The sequence below is a fragment of the Mauremys reevesii genome, linkage group 7 (genome assembly GCF_016161935.1).
Source record: "Mauremys reevesii isolate NIE-2019 linkage group 7, ASM1616193v1, whole genome shotgun sequence".
Classification (NCBI taxonomy): domain Eukaryota; kingdom Metazoa; phylum Chordata; order Testudines; family Geoemydidae; genus Mauremys; species Mauremys reevesii.
In genome coordinates this window covers 30,009,442-30,022,181 of record NC_052629.1, presented here as the reverse complement: position 1 = coordinate 30,022,181, position 12,740 = coordinate 30,009,442, and the positions used below count along the sequence as shown (strand labels likewise).

At 49.1% G+C, this 12,740-nt stretch overlaps 1 protein-coding gene across 3 annotated transcripts in view; it reads left to right on the top strand.

Moving 5' to 3' along the window:
- Positions 1-12,740, top strand: part of CC2D2B (coiled-coil and C2 domain containing 2B) — a 112,399-nt gene that overhangs the window by 21,928 nt on the left and 77,731 nt on the right. For 2 of the 3 annotated variants that reach the window (XM_039482535.1, XM_039482533.1), the window contains 2 exons: positions 691-783; positions 10,367-10,553. In XM_039482535.1, coding sequence (XP_039338469.1) covers positions 691-783; positions 10,367-10,553 — 280 coding nt within the window. Of the gene's footprint in view, positions 1-690; positions 784-10,366; positions 10,554-11,039; positions 11,136-12,740 lie in introns of those variants that run through there. The other variant, XM_039482536.1, reaches the window with a different exon arrangement.

Sequence of the window (12,740 nt, the reverse complement as noted above, 5' to 3'; positions counted from 1 at the left end):
TATATCAGAAATCTGCAAATCAGTTACCTGATCATCTGCACACACTTATGCCATATTGGGGGACTCTCCTGCAGATGCCTGAGTTGGCACCACAGTTCTATCATCCATGACAGACTCGACTCTGAAGCCCCATCCTTCAGTGGGAGGTCCTGCTTGGGACTCACCTACAGTGGAGCACCCATAGGGACTTTGCTTGAAGAAGAAGAAGTTACTCACCTTGTGCAGTAACAATGGTTTTTTGAGATGTGTGTCCCTATGTGTGCTCCACGACCCATCCACCTCCCCTCTGCCTCAGAGTTCTTGGCAATAACTCTTCAGTAGAGAAAGAACTGAGGAGGATTTGCCTTTGGCAGAGCATGAGGTAGAGGGCAGCACATGCATAGGCTGAACGGACACTGTTACAAAAGTTCTCCAGTCAGCAGTGCAGGAACGCAGATATACCTAGAATGAAGCACCCATAGGGACACACATCTCAAAGAACCATCATTACTGCACAAGGTAAGTAACTTCTTGTGGCCATCTCTGATAACTTACTGAAAATCAAAACAATTTTCAATTCCTAAATCTGAAAAAGATTGTGTTTTTTTTTGGTTGCAGACAAGATTTTTACTTCGCTCCATAATAATAATGATTGCTGAAGATTAGTGTTTATGCTTGGGGTTTGTTTGTTTGTTTGTTTTTCATCCTTAGACAGAAATCTTATCAGATGACAGTTTTACATTTTTTATCATGACTGGTGAAGAAGGCTCAGAATTAAAAGATTTGGACAAAAATACATACCAGGTATAGTATTTTTTCTTCATGAAAATCATCTGTATTCCTTAAAGAATATCTCATATTTATCTAATCCTCCTTGTGTATTCTTAATTTAACTAATGCCACTCTCCTTCAGGCATCTATGAACTATTGGAAAGCACCCATCACTGTAATATCTAGGCACATTTTCTCTTTCCCCAGGTAATTCTGTGCCTCCTTTCATGTCTCCCCAAAAAATTTCCTCTCCTATGATTTGCACCTCACAACTTGTTTCAGTTAGCTGGCTTTCAATCATTGATCACTTTGGAAGTGCTCCTATCGCCAGTCTTGCTCCTGAGCACAAAAGAGTTATTTATTTATATAAAAGAAAAAAAAGGTTAACTTTACAACTCAAATATTTGCTACCCATAATTTATGCCCATAAAATAAAACACAAGCAAAATGCCCTTCCAAGAACTGTGTCCCCTCTTGTTTTGTTTCATTAATTCTCCTAAAACATTGTTGATCATGTCTTTACTCTTTAACACTTGGTTATAAACTTATCAGGATAGGGACCTTGTCTTACTTTTTGTATAAATTATAATGCACATCACTGGTATTATTAAATAATATGCAACATTTGGATTGTATAAAGGATAAACAATTATGCATCGTAGGATTATAAAAACATTGTAGATTTAAAGTGATAGTAAACTATTGGTAAGGCGGAACAAAATAATAGTAAGACAAATCCATCAGTAGTCTACTTTTTTCTACAACTAGAGCCAATATCTTTTGTGTGTGTAGTGTGTAGAGTTTAAAATAAACTAAGGCCCCAATCCTGCAAAGACTTTTTATGTTGCCACAGCCCTGGTGAAGCTTCCCGTGTTAGACATTCACCAGGCTGCTACATTTGAATCCCCAAATGCTAGACTGGGGTGGGCAAACTATGGCCCACAGGCCGAATCCGGCTCCTCAGGGCTTTGGATCAGGCCCGCGGGATTGCCCCCTGTGGCCCCGTGGGGCCCCGCACACCCTGCGCTGCTCTACAGAAGCGGCTGGTACCAGTTCTTCTTCGAGTGATTGCTCATATCCATTCCATGTAGGGGTGTGCGCGCCGCGTGCACGTTCGTCGGAAGACTTTTACCCTAGCAACTCAGTGGGTCGGCTGGGCGCCCCCTGGAGTGGCGCCACCATGGCGCCGGATATATACACCAGCCGACCCACCCACTCCTCAGTTCCTTCTTACCGCCCGTGTCGGTCGTTGGAACAGTGGAGCGCGGCTTAGCTGACCTCCACTTCCCTAGCTACTCGTAGTTTCTCTCGTTAGGTATATAGTTCAGATGTTTATAGTTGTAGTTAACCTTGTTTGTTAGTAGTATAGTATTTATTTCACAGGGATTCGGGGTTTATCCCCTTCCCCTCACCCGGTGCCAGGTCCGATGCCCGGTCCACAGGGTTTTATAATGCTCGGCCAGCCACAAGCCGATGCCGACAAGAGATCCTCTCCTAAGTGCCTCGAGGAATCTCACCTCATAGATAAGTGCCGCATTTGTGAGGCCTTTAATCCGAGATCAAAGGAGAGCGGGACTTTCGTCTCAAACAGCTCCTGAGGGTGGCAGCTCTTGCTCCTCTGCTCTCGGCACCGAGCGCTGGTTAATCTTCAAGGAGCGCTCCCTCGGCACCGGATTGCCGGTACCGCCAAGGCCTCTCGGCGCCGACCGTCGCTGGCTCCGACGTCCACTCGGCCTGGAGGATGAAGAGGCACAATATACTTGCTGCATCCGAGCTGCCTGCTCCGCAGCCGAGCGCTATGCTCAGTTGGATCGCCCGGCACCGATGTCTGCCGCGGCACTGACAATATCCGCACCATTAACTCTGGCCAGGCAAGAGCCGTCGAGTCCGGTGCTGGAAAGCTCCCCGGTACGGACCGTGGTCGAGCTCGCTATGAAGCTGCATCCGAGCCGCCTGCTCCGCAGCCGAACGCTATGCTCAGTGGGATCGCCCGGCACCGATGTCTGCCGCGGCACCGACGATATCCGCACCGTTAACTCCGGCCAGGCAAGAGCCGTCGAGTCCGGTGCTGGAAAGCTCCCCGGTACGAACCGTGGTCGAGCTTGCGATTAAGCTGCGTCTGAGTCGCCTGCTCCGCAGCCCGAGCGCTCTACTACGTCGCACTGCCCGGCGCCGGTACCTGCTGCAGCACCGACAGTATCAGCACCGTAGACTCCGGCCACGCAGGAGCCGTCGAGTCCACCACCTGAACGCTCCCTGATGCGAGCTGTGGTTGTCCTCACTATTCCCTCCACGCAGGAAACATTTCCCCAGCGAGGGTGTTAATGGTAAGGGCAGAACCTGCGCTGCTTTAACCCCCGGTACCGCCGGTGCAGGTTATATTGTCTATCGCGAGCCTGTCTTGCTCACGCCACCCGGCGTCGGCACCACAGAGCGGCACCGTTCACGATTGCAGTCCCGCAGATGTTCTCGGTCCTGTCGTCAAGCCCGGTGCCGGCACCATTCACGGTCCTGGCACCGTTTCCCCATATCGGTACCGGTCGTACCCGCGGCACCGATCAACGGCCCGTTTCCCGACCTGGTACACTCGGTGCAGATCCAGCTCCCGGCACCGCTCCAGGCACTGGACTCACGTAGCCACTCCCGGCGTTGAGCCTCGAGATCTTGGCCAGCCTCCCAGCATCGCTCCGGTCGCAGGTCCCATTTTCACTCCTGGTACCGGTAGGCCTCACGGTACCGATTCCCGGTGCCGCGTCGAGCGCCATGAGCTGGAGAGGGAGACTCCGCTCAGGGCTTTAACTTCTCCATGGCCATCCATTCGGATGTGGACACCAGAGTCTTCCGGGTGCTCCAGGACAGAACCCTGACCTCCATCAGTGGCTGCCCTGTACATCTTGGGCGCGCTACCTGTGCTCCCATCACGCTCTGTTCCGTCAGAGCAATGGGTACCAGGGGTGACAGTTAGTCGTCCCCCTCCGACCGGTACTGAGGGAGTCCGGTTCTGCCACCGGATTCCCACATCCCACCAGATCAGCAGGTCGTCCAGGAGCGTGAGCCCGCACAAGACCCACTTGCCCCGGCTTTTCGTCTCCCTCCTCCCCAGATGAGGCGGTGGCAGAAGCGTGCTCCTTAGGCCCTCCCCTAATTGGCCTGGGGGCCCATCAGGACCTCCCGAGACGGGTGGCATTCACTATGAATCTCCAGGTGGCCACTATCCCGCCCGTAGGCACGGGAGTCGAATGCATGTGCATGGTATCCTCCAGGGGCGACGGGCACCTATATGTATGTCTTTCCCCCTGCTCCCTTGTCATCTAGTGGGAGACTTTACGAAGTCGGGTTCTCAGATCTCCCGTCAAGAGTTTAATGCCCTCCTGGAAAAAGGGTTCAGAGTGGCGAGAGCTTCCCTCCACACCTTGTTGGAGGTAGCGGACTCCACAGCCACAGCTCTGGCCTCGGGTGTTGCCACGAGGTGCATTTCATGGCTCCAGTTATCAAGCCTTCCCTCGCAGCTGCTGCACACTATACAGGACTTGTCCTTCAATGACAAAGGCCTGTTCTCAAAACTGGCCCTAGGCTGCAAAGCCCAAAGGTCAGCGAGGTCACTATGCACTCCCTCTCGGCATGTACATGCCGATGTCTCACCGCCGACCGTTCCGCCCAGCCTCGCCGCCCTTACCCTGCGCCTAGCCAAAGACAAGGCTTTGCCAGCAGGCGACGCTGAGGCAGTCGTAGGCGTTGGTCGGGACCCCTAAGGGGCCAAAATCAGGGTCCTCCCAACCACCAATCGGGCAAAAGCCTATCCCTCCTCGTCCCTCTTAGGGACCCCTCTCACGAGCAATTCCTCTTGCAAGAGGTGCGGGTGCTCCTCACCATCGGAGCTATAGAGGAGGTTCCGCAGTCGAAAGGGACAAAAGGTTCTAGCCCCACTAGTTCCTGATCCCCAAGGTGAAGTTTGGTCTCAGACCTATCCTAGACCTGCGGGAGCTCAACAAGTTATGATATACCTGGAGTTCCGCATGGTATCCACAGCAGGTACCTCCGGTTTGTGGCCAACCATCATTTCCATTTTACGGTCCTCCTGGCTGACCTATCCAGCCCCCTGTGTATTCACAGTCTCTGGCTGTAGTCGCCGCCCTCTCCGCCACTGTCGAATACACGTTCTCCGTATCTGGACGATTGGCTCATTCCAGGGGCCCCCGGGGCCCAAGTTACCACTCGTGGGCGTCGACGAGGTCCTATTCCTGCGTTTAGGCCTGAGGATCCATATAGCGAACTCCACCCGGATTCCTGCTCAGGGAATACACTTAACTGAGGCCACTTTGGACTTCAGTATCGCACAGCCTGCTTACCTACGCCTTGCTTTCACGTGTTGGTAACCATTGTACAAGGTCTACGGACCTTCCCAGCAACTTTGGCTTGAACTTGCCTAGATTTTCTGGGCCACATGGCTGCCTGCACGTGCATAACCGAACATGCCAGGCTTCACCTCCGTACACTTTAATCGTGACTCACCTCAGTGTACCACCCGGCCAGAGACAGCATGGTCATGGTCGCCTCGATCCCCCCGAGCGTCCTAGGCTCCCTCGACTGGGGGTCGACGCCCTCCGTGACGTGTGCAGGGGTGCTGTTCCATCCACCTCACCCTCGGTGTCCCTCATGATGGACGCCCCATCTCTTGACTGGGGTGCTCACTTGGGTCAGTTTCCCACTCCAGACCTTTGGTTGGCTCAACAGCTGCCCTTGCACATCAATGTCCAGGAGTTGAGAGCAGTCTGCCTTGTGTTCCAGGCGCTTCAGCAGCACCTACAAGGCTTTTGTGTCTACGTGTTCACAGATAACACAACGGACACCCGTTGCATAAACAAGCACGGAGGAGCACGGTCCTCCTCTTTTTGGCAGGGAGCTATCCAGCTCTGGGTCTCCTGCACAGCTCAATGGACGGACCTGGTAGCGTCCTTTCTCTTGGGGACCGGAACACTCTGGCGGATCGCCTCAGCAGTTCCTTCCGGTCTCTCAAGTGGTGGATTCCTCCAGATGTTAGCCATTACATTTCTGGAACTTCGCTCTCGCGGGAACGGAACGAGAGAGAAGTTCTGCTCATGCCAAGGCCTCCCCCAGGACTCGATCTTGGCTGTTTTTCTGATGCCATGGACGAGCCGTCTGCCGTCCGTTTTTTCCCACCGCTCCCGCTGGTTCGCAAGGTCCTGCTAACACTCCGCAGGGACAGAGCGCATCTGATCATGATAGCTCCAGCGTGGTCCAGGCAGCACTGGTACACCATGTCGCTAGACCTGTCGGTAGCCAACCGATTCCCCTGCCTCTTTGCCCAGACCTCATAACGCTGGGTCACGGCAAACTTTACCACCTTGACCTGCAATCCCTGCACATCTCCGCATGCCTGCTGCGGGCCTAAACCGATCCGTGTTACATTGTTCTGCCTCGGTTCTACAGGATTCTCCTGGGTGGTAGGAAGCCTTCCACTCGGTTAACATTTCTGCCCAACTGGCAGTCTTTCTCTTGCTGCTACGAAACACAATGTTTCCCCCACAGAGGTTCAATTCTATTTCCTCTGGGATTCCCTATGATCTTCAAACAGCAGCGCCTGGCGCAGTTCATCATTAAGGGTGCACTTGGCAGCCGTCTCTACCTTCCTCCCAAGGGAGAGTGGCCGCTTCATATTCTCACACGCTGTGGTTTCTAGGTTCCTCAAGGCCTTGGGGCATTTATGCCCCCAGGTTCACCGCCCCACCAACTCCTGGGTCTTCAACCTGGTTATAAGCAGACTTATGCCTGCTCCATTCGAACCACTGACAACATGCTCGCTGAGATACATGTCCTGAGGGACAGCTTTTTCCTTGTCGCCTTGCATCGGCTGGACAAGTCTCCGAGCTTCGGGCTCTTACAGTGAACCCACAGTACACTATGTTGCATAAGGACAAGGGGTGGTTGTGACCACGTCTGGCCTTCCTCCCTAAGGTGCTGTTGACCTTTCATATCATCCGGGATATCTTCCTTCCGGTCTTCTTCCGAAGCCCCATTCATTGCGACGGGAGCTCATTTGCCCCTCCCTAGACGTCCGTAGGGCGCTCGCTTTTTATGTCGAGCGGACAAGCCTTTTTGTACGCCCCCAACTCTTCGTTGTATTGGCAGACCGGATGAAGGGCCTACCTGTCTCCTCCCAGAGCTTTCCATCTTGGGTGACGTCATGCATTTGCTCCTCCTGTGACTGGTCCATGTTCCGTCGGGCCACCTTACTGCTCGTTTCACCAGGGCTCAGGCTTCTTCTCCTGCCTTTCCGACTCACATACCCTTCCAGGGGCTATGTCATGCTACTACATGGTCCTCTATCCGGACCTTTGCCTCTTTGGTCTGGCTGTCCAGAGATGATGCAGCCTTTGGCTCAGCAGTTTGCATTCTGCAACATCTCACTCCGACCCCACCGCCTGCGTAAGGCTTGGGAATCACCTACATGGAATGGATATGAGCAATCACTCGAAGAAGAAAAAACGGTTACTTACCTTTGTAACTGTTGTTCTTCGAGATGTGTTGCTCATATCCATTCCAAACCCACCCTCCTTCCCCACTGTTGGAGTAGCCGGCAAGAAGGAACTGAGGAGTGGGTGGGTCGGCTGGTGTATATATCCGGCGCCATGGTGGCGCCACTCCAGGGGGCGCCCAGCCGACCCACTGAGTTGCTAGGGTAAAAGTCTTCCGACGAATGTGCACGCGGCGCGCACGCACCTACATGGAATGGATATGAGCAACACATCTCGAAGAACAACAGTTACAAAGGTAAGTAACCATTTTTTCTCTGCAGCCCCCGGGCGGGGGGACAGAGGGTTCCATGCGTCGCCCTTCCCTCCAGGCACTGCTCCCCGCAGTTCCCATTGGCCGGGAACAGGGAACTGCAGCCAATGGGAGCTTCAGGGGAGGTACCTGGAGGCGTGGCAAGGACAGTGCATGTGGAGCCTTCCACTCCTCCCTCTCCCAGGGGCCGCAGCGCTCCCTGGAGCGGCATGGTGCCAGGGACAGGGCAGGTGTGCAGCGAGCCTGCCTTGGCCCTGGTGCGCGCTGCTGCCACCCCGGAGCTGCTTTAGATAAGTGGCGCCGTGTTGGAGCCTGAATCCCTCCTGCACTCTGCCCCCCAACTCCCTGCCCTAAGCCTCCTGCCTGCACCTCGCACCCCTCCTGCACCCCAACTCCCTGCCCTGAGCCCCCTTGTACACCCTGTACCCCTCCTTCATGGAAGTGGGACCTCATGGTTCAGCCGCTGTAAGCCCCAAGGACCAGTGCCGACTCCTCCAAGACACCAGTTGCTTAAGCAGAGCTCCAACCTTGTGGGTACTTTGGTTAACCATTTACCTCTCCATGGATATGTGATAGTTGAAGCACATAACCACCAGTTTTTGCAAAGGTTTCTAACCAAATTACTCTTTACTTTAGATAGCACAAGAAATGGAGGGATCTAGATAGAATAATAAAAATCCTGCACACATTTCTCTGCTTCAGTTTCCTCACCACATTTGAGCATTCTTTGGGGTCTGGTCAGAGTTTTTTAAGGAGTCTAGGATCCATCCATCCTTCCTCTCCTCCTTCCCTCTTGCACATGGCTTCTCTTTCAGAACATGGAGTCCCTCTCATTCCTGCAGCCTACTTCTGGTCTTTCCCCCCTCTTTCTCCAAAATGGCTGATGAGAGCCCCTTTCTTGTATAACCTCCTTTGTAACACGCTGATTAGTCTCATCAGGTATTCAGTCTCCCACCAGTGATCCATTGCTTAGTTATCTCCCTCTACCCTCATACCAAATTCAAACTTGAAAAACTGGTTTGTCCAGGGTGGTAGCCAGCTCCTTTACAACCCTCCATTGTTGGCCCTATGTTACTACTTCTTGGAATTTCAGTCCAGTAAAAACAGCAGAGAAAGCAGATGAGCCCCCACCCCCCATGAAGGAGGCTCATTTTCTCCTAATCAGAGAGCCAAGGTTTGTTTGTTTTTTTTAAACTTTCTGTGCAAAATGTTTTGCTCTCTTGGAGATAAGAAAAAAAAATTTCTGGATGATGGGTTACTCTGAGTTATGTCACTCAAAGTTCAGGGATTTTCTGTCTCTTCTATCATTGAAGGTACAACTAGGCTTGAAGGCTATTTCATTGTTCAGCACTTAGATACTATAGTGATACGCATTATAGAAATACTATATGTAACCCTTCTGCCCCTCTAAGTTGGCAGCAACAAGGGCCGGGTTCAGTATCCAGGGGTTCCGTTTCAATAACACAATGCAAAACCGGCTCAAGCCCCCACCCAGTGACCTGGGACAATTACCTACCACCCCCCCCGGGCGCCTCTAGGAGGCGTGCAGCAAAATCCTTTTAATAAAGGAGGGAACCAATGCGGCATCACGTTGGAGAGACACCACAAACAGGACTATACACAAACCATAAGCAAAAAACCCACCTCCAAGTACATTTGGCAATGTCCTTTCCCCCTTAGGGTCTTAAGTCAATCACCGCAAAGTCCAACAACCCAAAAGTCTCTGTCTCTGGTCAGTGCCACCCCAGAGTTCAAAAGTTTATCTGCAGAGTTTTACACCACACCCCAGCCTGGGTGGAAATGGGGGGGGGCACACACAAGGTGTTAAGGGGCACCTTACGTGGGCCAGGGCCGACTGCCCTGCTTCTCCGTGGAGTTCTGCTGCAGCCTTCACCACGACTGGCTCCACTCCACCAGCTGTGCTGTTCCTCCAGCAGACCCGTGAACCACGTCAGCCGTCCCAACAAACCGCTCCACACTGCTCACTGTTCTATGGGCTGCTCCAACATGCTGCAGACTGCTCCGCTCTACCAGCCGCTTAGTGATCGATCTTCAGGCTCCCCCACTCAGTGATCTCAGCTCAGTAAGCTTAGCTCTTTTAGTGATTTCAGCTCTTAGTGGTTTCAGCTTGTAGTAGGGGAGCCCCAGTGCCACATTGGCCCAACGTGAATTCAGGTCAGCAGCCTCTAGATGGACTCCTAAAGGATTCAAAATTAGCTCTGTTCTTTAACAGTGGAGAGAGGAGGATGTGCAATTGGTGTTCCAGGCCCTCAAAAGGGGCCCATACCATCAGGTACACACACCAGTCCCCAACCTCTCTTCCTTTCACTGGGTTTTGGAACCCATGTCCCTTGTCTAGCAAGTACTATTTAATGTAGGTTGAGTCATTTCTCTCATAAAGCAGTCTCATAGTTCCTCATTCACATAATTAGGGTGACAGCACTTTTTTCCCTTCCTGCCCCAATAACAAAGAAATTGGGGATCCCACAGCTATGAAAATAACCATCCCAGGCTGCTGTGTGCTATGCTAAGTGGAGTGGGTTTACCAATGCAAATGCACATTCTTGAAATTCCTTTGCCCACTCCTCATAATTTACCACTGAATGTCAGGGTAGAGCTCATCCTGACTCTGCTTACATATAGATAGGAAAGGGAAACAAAACAGAAAATTTGCTTTTCCTGAGGATTATTGTGTCCATTTAGATTAATTTATCGAGCAATTCTTTTATGCTAATGTAGATATTTATCATATATATCACATCATTCTGTTAATTTGTGTGTAAATGGAATTGATTTTCTTGATGAACAGCAGAAATTAATACATGACAGTCATCGAGATCTTGATGTCTTGAATGATGAAAGTAGTCCTCTGCTTGACAGTGTGGAAGATGTTTTATTGCCAGATGTGCTTGAAGTGAAAGCTGCTGAATATGAATGCAATGAACTGCACATTAACAAGCAATGGGAACATCTTTTTGTGCCAAGCAGTTCTCCAGGTATTGTGCCTTTCATATAAAATTAGGAAAATTATTAAGTATATGATGAATGGCATTAGTGTAGCTAGCACTATGACATGTGCAGTTCTCAGGGTGAATTAAGTGAAGATAAAGAATAAAGTAAACTTTCAGAGCCAATATTGAATCCAGTCTGTAGATATAAATGCAAATAGATCTGTGTCTGTGCTCTAGTCTAGTAGCTCTGGCGTTTAAACTAGGTTCAATTTTACGAAAAGCAAAAATTACATGACAAAAATGTGTAATTATTTTATAAATTGTGCAAATAAAGAAGAGTGTGTGATTCAGATCCTTAACTGCAACCATCTACCGTCTTATCTCCCAGCTCATATCATCTAATCATCTTAACCATCTGCCACTAACCACATACCTTTTTATCTACATTAACCCATACCAACTTATCTATTGCCTTAACTTAACTGCAGCTTCAGTACATATCTCATGGCTGGACAGAAATTGCCACCACATCAGTTGACAAAATGGACTAGAAGAAGATGGGAAGAATTTTAGGAAATTGCAGTGATCAGCTAAACTGTTAAATCAGTGTTCTTGCCAGAAAAAAAAGTAATTATTATTTATACAGTAACAAATGTGAGGTATTTTAGGTATTTTAAAGACAAATAAGAGTTAAAAACCCAGTCCCCAAAATGTTACAATCTGTACAATACTAATCTAAATTACTAAATTTACTAATCTAAACTATATATATTTAATAATGAGAATTTTTTTAACTTTGAGGGGTTTTTTTTAGGGCTGTCAAGCCATTAAAAAAATTAATCACAGTTAAAAAAATGTAGGGGGGAAATCTTAGTTTGATTTTTTTTTTAATATTTTTATTGGAAGTATAGAGTACAATAAAATTAAGGAGCCTAACCTTGCTCCCTATGAAGTCAATAACAAAGCTTCCATTAACTCCAGAGGGAGACGGCGTACTGATATGTCCAAGATTGTATAGAATCTAAGAATAATACTCAGAACCAGATGATGATAAAGGTTTCAGAGTGGTAGCCGTGTTAGTCTGTATCAGCAAAAAGAAGGAGGAGTACTTGTGGCACCTTAGATACTAACAAATTTATTTGAGCATAAGCTTTCGTGGGCTAAAACCCACTTCATTGGATGCATGCCCACAAAAACTTATGCTCAAATAAATTTGCTAGTCTCTAAGGTGCCACAAGTACTCCTCCTTCTTTTTGATGATAAAGGTTTCTTTTAATAAATCATCTGATCTCAATGAGGGCCTAGATACCAATTTTTACTTTTAGAGGAGGAGAGTGGTCATAGACATAGTGAGGAACTGTGAGGTGTATGCTCTGTCAAGAATAGGGTCATGGTCATCTTGCAGCTGATCTAACGAGGGAACTATAGTACAGAGAAAATAAGGGAATTTTAATGTAAGTGAATGAAAGCTCTATGTGTTCCCACCTGGAACAGTTGTAACAGGTTTCTAGTTGTTCTGATTCCAGTTTCCAGTCTTGAGAGCCATTGGTTGCTACATTCTTGTATTTTTATGTTGTTCCACTTAGAAGACTGGGAGGTCATGTCAGGAGATAATTGGAATAAATTAGATGTTCAAAACCAGATCCTCATATTTTAGGTCAGATTTAGGTTGGAAGGATACTCTGATTCTGGAAAGATCATCCTGTATATGGGCCACCTCCTCCTCCAAAAGCATCCAAGCATCTACTCCGAATACTGCCACCAACTCGTGATCCAAAGCCTATCAACATCAGTAGAAAAACTTCCACTGACATCAGTTCAGAACCTTTGTGGCCTTGGGCTAGTCACTACACTTGTCTGTGCCTCAGTTTCCTCATCTGTAAAATAAGGATAATAATTATTACTAATAATAATATGTGCTCAGATGAAATGTGCTTTATAAATGCAAAGTATAGTAGTAATATTAATTCATAGATGTGGTTCAGCACAGGCAACAACAGCAGTACACTTCCTCATACCGCACTGCCAAATCTTTCTTAACCCTCACCTGGAGGAGTCACCCCTTAGGTTGAGAAGGTAGTTTAGTCTCTGTGTCAGCTGACTCCTTGGGAGCCTTCTTTTCCGGCAGTAAGAAAGCTGACTGGATTGGGAACAGTTTGATGTTATCAGAATTAATTATATGACTTATGTTCTTGTGTTAGAAATAGTTATGGAATGGTGTTACTTACAGTA